Consider the following 10128-nt stretch of genomic DNA (forward strand, 5'->3'; position numbering starts at 1 on the left):
GCCTCCTTTGTCAAAGATAAGGTGTCCATAGGTTCGTGGATTTATCTCTGGGCTTTCTATTCTGTTGCATTGATCTATATTTCTGTCTTTGTGCCAGTACCATACTGTCTTGATGACTGTGGCTTTGTAGTAGAGTCTGAAGTCAGGCAGGTTGATTCCTCCAGTTCCATTCTTCTTTCTCAAGATTACTTTGGCTATTCGAGGTTTTTTGTATTTCCATACAAATTGTGAAATTCTTTGGTCTAGTTCTGTGAAAAATATCGTTGGTAGCTTGATAGAGATTGCATTGAATCTATAGACAGCTTTGGGTAGAATAGCCATTTTGACAATATTGATTTTTCCAATCCATGAACACGGTATGTTTCTCCATCTGTTTGTGTCCTCTTTGATTTCTTTCATCAATGTTTTATAGTTTTCTATGTATAGGTCTTTTGTTTCTTTAGGTAGATATACTCCTAAGTATTTTATTCTTTTTGTTGCAATGGTGAATGGTATTGTTTCCTTAATTTCTCTGTTTTTTCATTGTTAGTATATAAGAATGCAAGGGATTTCTGTGTGTTAATTTTCTATTTTGTTTTTAATATTTTAAAAATTTACTTGGCTGTGCCAGCTCTTAGTTGCAGCACATGCGATCTAATTCTCTGTCTGGGGTCAAACCCAGGTCCCTAGCATTGAGAGTTCAGCATCTTAGCCACTGCACCACCTGTGAAGTTCTTATTTATTCTAACTCTTCAGTGAATTTTCAGTTTCCTCATGTATCATTATTGTGCAGAATAGGCTAAGGAAAGCTAAAAAGTGGGCTTTATATATGTTTTGCAAGTGTCTTCAAGCATGTATTGTGGTCTCTCTCCATGAGTTCTCACATACTGCAGGCTGTCTTCAAAGCCCAAGACAAAAGGGATGTTGCAATTAATATGCTTTTATGTATCTACATCTATATCTATAGTTATGTATTGTATTTTTCAGTAGCTCAGTCATGTCCAACTCTTTGTGACCCAATGGACTGCAGAACACCAGGCTTCCCTGTCCTTCGCTATCTCTCAGAGCTTGCTCAAACTCATGTCCATTGAGTCAGTGATGCCATCCAACTATCATCCTCTGTCATCCCCTTCTCCTCTTTCAATCTTTCCCAGCATCAGTGTCTTTTCTAATGAGTCGGTTCTTCACATCAGGTGGCCAAAGGACTGGAGCTTCAGCTTCAGCATCAATCCTTCCAATGAATATTCAGGACTGATTTCCTTCAGGATTGACTGGTTTGATCACCTTGTAGTCCAAGGTACTCTCAAGAGTCTTCTCCAACACCACACTTCAAAAGCATCAATCCTTCAGCACTCAGCCTTCTTTATGGTCCAACTCTCACATCCACACATGACTACTGGAAAAATCATAGCTTTGACTATATGGACCTTTGTTGACAAAGTAATGTCTCTGTTATGACTATAACTGTGAGCTCCGTAGGGTCAGGAAATGTGAATGCATTGTACATTACACAATACATAGAACATAGTGGTTGCGTATTAAATATTGGTTGACTGAAGAAGAATTAATTCATAAAATTAACAGATATAGAGCTTCTACCCTTTGGATGCTGTTAGGTAATTGTGGATCTATTTTTTCTTGTAGTTCATTTCTCATCACCATAAGAATACTTCTGTTTATATGTGTCATAAGTTCCCTTTCTGTTTGAACAGATTTTCTTCATATGGTACTATTTTCAGGTTTGCAATTAAATTAAATGGTCTCCCTCCTGTTGGCATAGACAGAGCCATCTTAATCCCCTGAGTGAGTCTATAGTGAGGTATATCGACTTGTTCTCTTGTAAACTTGGAAGTCCCTCTTATCAGTGATTCTTCTAGGTTTCAGCCAATGTTAACGTACCCCTGCATTACCTCTTTCTTGCTTTCATTTCTAGACTTTTTAATTTTTGAATTTTAGCCTCAGATATTTACTTGCTGTGGCTAAAGATATGAGTCCTATTAAGCTAAGGATGGTAGTGGGCAAGGAGGGAGCAGTGGTCCAGACTGAAAGAAAGTCATAGTTACCTTCGTTCTCTTTGAGTCCCAATACTTTTCCTTTCCATCCTAATTTCTAGGGTTCAAAGAAAATGACCTTTGTATAACAGGTAGGCTCCATACACTAGATTTTGCCCATGAGTACAACTGGATGGTGTCAAACTATCTGTTTCTTTTTATCTTTACCATTGCCATGACATGTTCTGCTTCTTTGTATATTTTTTCTTTCAAATCTAAAGACCTAGTTTAGGGATAAATACTCTACAATTGGGAGTCCTAGCCTAAGACAAGAAAAGTGCCTTTCTGTTTTTCCAGTTCCTGTTTTCAAGGGCTGACTTATTTTGATCAAGAACAATTTTAAGCTCCTGGATTCACAACCCTTAAGAAAACTTTTAGAAAGTGTTATCCTCAATTATAATATTTGTATTTAAGGAATTGGTATTTAAAAGACTCTGCCCCTGGGACAGTAGAAAGAAGAATTACTACATCCTTGGAGAAATGAGCTATTTGACCTTGGAATGCTGACTGTGAAAAAAGGTCAATGGAAGCCTGTAATTTTAGCAAAAAGTAATAACAGAAGGAGGGAATTTTCATTCTTGGGACAATTTGTAAAGAATGTTCTCTTCTTGAAGAAACACATGCTCAATTATAGGAAAGAAGTTACAGACAAGGAAGGAGATTCTGATGTTTAGCTCAGTTTGATGACTTAAAGATTGATAGGCATTTTTGTCAGAGAACTTTAAAGTTTAAAGTAATGTGAATGTTAGAAATTTCAGTTATCTTCAATCATAAGACAGATGTAACCATTTTCTGAATCTATACTAGAAAGCATTGCCCTGTAATACATGATAGAGGATTTCAGAGGTGATGAATTGAGAAGGGCTTGGCTTTTTACTACAATTTTAACTTTACTCTTTAGGTAGAGAAATCACACTAAGTATAAAAAGGGAAAGCCACAGGCTCAAAGAACGAATTTTTTTTCACTCCCCTATAAGAAGTCTTCAATCCACACTTTGGTAATGCTGCTTTGAACTAGTCACTTGACAACAGCAAATAGGTAAAGCCTGAAACAAAGATGATGACATAGCCCTTTAAAAAATATTAAAAACATATATACATTATAAAAGTTAGCTCAAAATGGATCATGGACTTAAATGTAAAATATAAAACTATGCAACTCTAAAAAAAAATAAGAGAAAAACTTCAGGCTTGCAGCTAAGTAAATCTTAGATTTGACACTGAAAGCATGATACCCTCACACACACATGCACACACCAAACTGAATCAAAATTAAAAACCTTTCCTCTGTAAAAGACCCTGCTAAAATATGAAATGATAAGTTACAGAACCAGAGGTGAAAGTGAAAGGTGCTCAGTTGTGTCCGACTCTTTGCGACCCCTTGGACTATACAGTCCATGGAATTCTCCAGGCCAGAATACTGAAATGGGTAGCCTTTCCCTTCTCCAGTGGATCTTCCCAAACCAAGGATCAAACCTAGGTCTCCTGCATTGCAGGTGGATTCTTTACCAACTGAGCTATGAGGGAAGAAAACGAGCATTGGATTCGAACAGGTGTTTCACCAAAGAGGGGATATATAGATTGCAAATTAGCACCTGAAAAGATATTCAACAATGTTAGCTATCACAGAAATGCAAATTAAAGCAACAATGAAATATCACTACACAAATCTCAGTGGGGTTAAAATAAAAAATAGTGATAACACTAAATTCTGGCAAACATGTGGGAAAAACTCAATCACTCTCAAATTACTGATGAAGATCTAAAATGATACGGGCATTCTGGAAAATAGCTTGGAAGTTTCTCATAAAACTAAACATACAATCACACATTTGGACACTTATTCTAAATAAATAAAAGATTTTATTCACATAAAAACTTGTACCTGAATATTCATAACAGCTTTATTCATAGCAGCCGAAATATGGAAACAACTGTGTCCCTCAGTGGGTTACTGGTTAAGCAAACTGTGGAACATCTACACCATGGAATACTCTTCAGAAATAAAAAAGACCAACAAGTTGGATACATACAGTAACTTGGATAGATCTCATGATTTTACTACTTATGCTAAGTGAAAAAAATCTCATTGGCTACTTCTATATAATTCCATTTCTAGGACATCATTGTTGTTTAGTCGATAAGTCTCTCCTGACTCTGCAATCCCATGGACTCCCACCAGGCTCCTCTCTCCATGAGATTTCCCAGACAAGAATACTGGAGTGGGTTGCCATTTCCTTCTCCAGAGGCTCTTCCTGACCCAAGGACTAAACCTGAATTTCCCGAAGGCAGATTCTTTTACCATTGAGCCACCAGCGAAGCCCCTCTATGACATTACTAAACAACAAAATTGTATGGATGAAGAACAGATGAGTGATTGTCTGGGGTTAATGATTAGGGAAGGGGGTCAGTGTGGCTACAAAGGTGTGCATGGCCTAGGGAAACCTTGTTATGATGAAGCAGTTGTGCATCTTGATTGTGGTGATGAACCTATACATGTGATATACATGCATACATGAATCTGTACATGTGTAAAACTGAATAGAGCTACACACACACACACACACACACACACACACACACACATGTATCTGCATGCAAAACTGAGGAAATCTAAAAACTGAAACCTGTGGATTTTACTAATGTTAATTTCTTGATTTAGATACCCTGGAGGAGACCAGGTAAAGAGTACACAGAGCCTCCTTGTACATTTTTGGAAACTTTCATGACTCCATAGTGATTTAAAATTAAAAATATTTTTTAAATGACATGCAATTTTCATAAAGTTCACAACTGAAAATCGTCTCTTGAGCTTCATTACACATCACTCAACCAGCTTTTGGATTCATTTAGTGTCTGTTCTACAAAGAGTGCCTGCATTTATCTTGCAGTTATCTTTCCCATCTTCTTTCTGAGATACACATTCAGCAACAAAGAAAAGCTGCCTTCTAACTATGATTGTAAGAGGGCTTGCTAAGTGTGTAAAATGAATTATATGAAAGGATGCTAAGATTGATATAAGTTAGTTCAATGACTTTTAAATCACTGAGAAATTACCAAATTTTCAAATAAAAAGTCCAAGAACAACAAACTCCAAACACTGTTAGTGTAAGAACTTCTGTGCTGCTTATTCTTTCTTGTCACAGAGTGGGTGAAGGATACAGTGACATCAAAACAGTGCAGCTGAGAGCTGATGCTCTTTTTCTGCATTGAAGCTAATGGGGTTGGGGCAGAGTGTGCTGTTCAGACAAGTCTCAAGAGAGCTCCTATAAACGGTGGTCAACTCCACAACATAGACACACGTTCAATGACAAAATCCAGTGGGGTGTCATAGAATCAAGCAAATTAAGCAAGGCTAGTTTTGCTATACTTATCTTCTGCTACCCACTCTGCCCTGTGACTTTCTGACCTGTCTGATATCTATATTGGAGAGCTCTTCTTTCCCTCTGCCATGATCGCCCATTCTGTCCTCCCAAGATCTATCAAGTTCTTGACCCTGAGTTTTAGTTATGCTTGGTCCCTGAAGCCAGGCATAAAATTATTTGAATAAATGGATTTCTTAACTTATATTCCCAATTCTCTGTCAAAGAGGTTTCCAGACAGATGCACAACTATTCTATCCCTCTGCTTCTCTCAGCACTCTGGTCTTTTTAAGGTCTCCCCTGCTGAGACTCTTGTGTACCGTAGAGGGAAACACAGTCCATTACACCAATGTTGCTGCTACTAAGCCCCTTCAGTCGCATCCGACTCTGTGCGACCCCAGGGACTGTAGCCTGCCAAGCTCCTCTGTCCATGGGATTCTCCAGGCAAGAGTACTGGAGTGAATGGCCATGTCCTCCTCCAGGGGATCTTCCCCACCCAGGGATTGAACCCACGTCTCTTACATCTCTTGCACTGGCAGATGGGCTCTTTGCCAGTAGTGCCACCTAAGAAGCCCTATTACACTGATGCTTGGGCTCAACTCCCATAACCCTTGATAGCAGTTTAGCTTTATAGTAAATCCAAGGAACAATGACATGATTAAAATCACAGGCAGAGAAGGCTTTTCTGATTACTGCTTTAGACCTCCGTGTGCTGTGCCCAGCAACATAAAAGATGTCCTTCCCTCAATATTTGTCTTTGTAGGTGGCATAGTTGTCTAGTGAGATGTTTGTGTTTGTGACCACCAGGGGGCAGTGATTCCATTCCTTTCATTTTCCCAGTGTCTTAAAAGTCAAAAGCATGAAGCTACTAGAGGATTTGTTCGTGATTGGCTGAGTCTAGCAGAAAGGCTCTGTTGTGCATTAGAGAAGAACAAAGACACAGGAGCAGCTCCTCAGGGGAGAAGATTTGGAATCATTAAAATTGCATCAAGAGTGAGGTGGCAGGATGGAGAACATGCTGGAATGTGCACTCATGGTCTTGTGGCTTCAGCTTGGATGTAAGTTGCCGGTTAAGAGGTGAGAACTTATGGGCACATTTTTCCAAAGATGGGGAGGAGAGAGAGAGGAGTCTAGACGCTGCTCATCCCAGGCTTTGTGTTGGGATTTTAAGCACTGCTGAACGGAAAGCTTTGCGCTGTTTCTGACTTTGTTCTCCTGAACAGGGCTGCGTGGAGAAGACCGAGTGGAGCAGAGTCCTCAGACCCTGAGAACCCAGGAGGGGGGCAGTCTCAGCCTCAACTGCAGCCACACTGTCAGCAGCTTCAGAGGGCTACAGTGTTATAGACAAGACCCCAGGAAGGGCCCTGAACTCCTCTTCCTTCTTTACTCAGCTGGGGATGAAAAGCAGAAAGAAAGACTGAGAGCCACCTTGTTAAAGAAGGGAAGTTCTCTGCACATCGAAGCCCCCGAACCCGAAGACTCAGCCACTTACCTCTGCACTGTGCAGACACAGTGCTCCCCAGGCACCTGCAGACTGTACCCAAACCCTGAGGCTGCGGCTCCAGAATAAGGGCGTCTTTGCTGTTTTCCTTCCTCCCGAGCACCCAAAGCCTCTTCCCAAGTGGTCCTATGGAGAACGAACTCTTGTGACACAGCCAGACAGCAGAGATTACTGGGCATTCTGTCCAGGATCCTAGACAGTCCCCTCCGTGTGTCCATGGAGCAGACTGCTCTTTTAAACAGCCCAGAGCTTCGCCCGTGTAGATTCGAAAGGGATAGTGGTGGTATGGAGTCTTGGTTTACAGTCTTGGGCCCCTTGAAAAGAAGCCACAGGAATGTACCTTCCTCCCTAAAATAATTTTTTTGGCATTCTCTTATAATAATCTGGCCACACATCTGTAAGAGAATCTTTCCCATTTTAATATACTCTCGAAGGTCATATCTCCACCAGCCCAATACTACATTTCTCTTCTCCTTAATAATCAAATTATTTGACTGTCTAGACTTACTGTCCCCTCCTTGAACCTGACTTCTGTGAGCATTATTCCGTGAGAAGCTCTCACTTAAACCAGTGGCTTTGGTGGTGATAAAGCCAATGATTGTTTCTCAACCTCATCTCATCTGAGATTCTCACTTTTTCACCCTTTTTAAAAATAAAATTTCTTTTTTTTAATCAAAATAATACTCTCATTTATTTACAAAATCAAATAGCACTCTCTTTTTCTTCCCACTCTTCCACATCGTCTATTTTTGCCTCCCCAGAGGAACCACTTTTTATTCTCAGGTGCTGACACTGACATTTATCTCCATATTCAAAATGCTTCTTGGCTTTCTCTTCTCTCTCTCTCTGTAACTGAGGTACAACACATATAATAAAGTGGACAAAACGGAAGCTTAGAACTCAATGAAATTTTACACTTGTTAATATCTACATGCATAGTGTATATTATCTCTGGCTTTGTTCACTCAGAATAATATCTTTGCAATTCACTGGTGTCACTTTGTGTATGTATTGTTTGTTCTTTTTTTAATTGATGTGTAGAGTTCCTCTATATGAATATCTAACAATTTAATTATCCATCCTCCCAGAAGTAGATATTTGGGTTGTTTGGATAGATTACAGTCTTGTGCTATTGTGAAAATACCTGTGTGTGAGGGAAAAAAAAAAAACAGATTTTTTTCCTTCTTGTGTAGGGAAAAACCCAGTTCTGCCCTATTATGTCCTTCTTTCCTATGAGTCTCCTTTACTACTCACACAAAACATTTTTGGTCAACAAATGTGTTTTTTCCCATACTAAGCAAGTCTCTGCAATCCCACCTGAGTATCCTATCATTCTAGTCAGTTCTGACACTTTCTTCCTGAAAAAGCCATGCCAGTCACAAGCCCAAGTGATCAACTGTGCTTCTGAACAAAAGACTGTAGATAGAAGATTCCCAAAACAAGATAAAACAAAACAAAATCCTGGGCTCAATTAATTCTCTAGAGTAACTCACAGAACCAGGAGAAATATTTCACTTACTTTTACCTGTTTATTATAAAAGGCTATGATAAAGGGTGCAGATGAATATCCAGATGGAAGAGACGTGTAGGGTCAGGTCTGTGAGAGGAACTGTGGAGCTTCCCTGTCCTCTCCAGGGACCACTCGCCCAGCACCTCTGTGTGTTCACCGACGGAAAGCTCTTCAGTAGGTCTGGGGTCTGGGCAGTGGTCCTACGAGGTGACTCCCCAGCCCACTTGTCGTTCTGCATTTTCATTTTAACTGCACCCCAAAATGATACAGCAAGTCCTACTTAACTGGCTCAGATCACCTATGAAATGTTGAATAGAATTCTTCTTATTCCCAAACTCAGAGGTAAAGCATTCAATATTTCACTGTGACTATTAATTATAGTGTTTTTGATAAATATTCTTTATTTATTTAAATTGATCTTTAAATGTGAAACCAACTTTCATTTCTAGACTTAAGTGTCCTTAGGAAGGTTGTTTTGTCCTTTTTACATAATGAAACATTGATTTGCTATTATTTTATTGAGCACTTTCCCCCCATTTTCCTGAATGATGCTAGTATTCAACTTTTTCTTTTCCAAGTTAATGTCAGATTTTGGTATCAAGATTGTAATGGTTCATTAGGTAACTTGCAATTTATGGCTTCTTTTCTACCTGTAGAAGAATTTGTGTAGGGTTTCTAATGATTTAGAAACAATTTTCAGAAAGTTCACTATAGTGAGGCCATGTAAGCATAGCCTTATGGGAGAAACTTAATAATCCTGAAATTATGGATTCAGTTAGTTTAACAGATAAAGGGTTCTTTATATATTTTTTCTTATGATGGTTGACAAATTGTGTTTTTTTCTGCCCATGTTTTATTATTTGCTACCTTTACTTTCTTTTATTTTAACTTACTACTTTTTCCACTTCTTTGAGTTGCAACTTTGCCTATTAATTCTCAACATTTCTTGTTTCCTGACAAATATAATTGAAATTCATAAATTTGTCTCTAATTACAAATATTCCTTGACTTACAATGGTGTTATGTGCCAAAAAACTTATGATAAGCTGATAATATCTTTAGTCAAAAGTTCATTTAATATACCTGAACTCTGAACCTCATAGCTCATCCTAGCCTACCTTAAACATGTTCAGAACACTTATATTAGCCAACAGTTGGGCAAAATTATCTAATACAAAGCCTATCTTATAATTTGATGCTGACTACCACATATAATTTATTTGGCACTGTACTGAAAATGAAAAACTGAGTGGTTGTCTAGGTTCAGAACGGTTGTGTGTTGGTTGTTTACCTTTGCAGTCGAGTAACTGACTGGGAGCTGCAACTTGCTGCTGATGTTCAGCATTAAAAGACAGCATCATGCTAGCCCATGAATAAAACTCAAAATTAGAAGTGCAGTTTCTACTGAATTCATATTATTTTGTACCATCATAAAGTTGGAAAACAATAAGTCAGGGACTTTCTGTACTGCTTTTGCTGCATCTTACATGTTTTGATATGTCATATATTCATTATTATTCAACTGAAATATTTCCATTTGAAGTGGGACCTAAGAATGGCCAAATCCTGCCCTGCTCACCACAGGGAAGAATCCTGAAGATGCTGTATATATTAGCTTAAGACAAACAGAAAGTGAAGAAGGACTTTTAGCTGATCCCTGGACCTAATTACCTCTAGGACCTAATATCACTGGTCATCTGATTACCTCTAGGAAAGGTAAGTTTG

At 38.8% G+C, this 10128-nt stretch overlaps 1 gene segment (V, D, J or C); it reads left to right on the forward strand.

Moving 5' to 3' along the window:
* Positions 1-6287: 6287 nt before the first annotated feature.
* LOC133067356 (T cell receptor alpha variable 20-like) lies at positions 6288-7663 on the forward strand. The segment is given in 2 exon segments: positions 6288-6450; positions 6616-7663. Coding segments are annotated over 2 exon segments (399 nt in total).
* Positions 7664-10128: the final 2465 nt, after the last annotated feature.

Source organism: Dama dama, chromosome 12 (genome assembly GCF_033118175.1).
Source record: "Dama dama isolate Ldn47 chromosome 12, ASM3311817v1, whole genome shotgun sequence".
Classification (NCBI taxonomy): domain Eukaryota; kingdom Metazoa; phylum Chordata; class Mammalia; order Artiodactyla; family Cervidae; genus Dama; species Dama dama.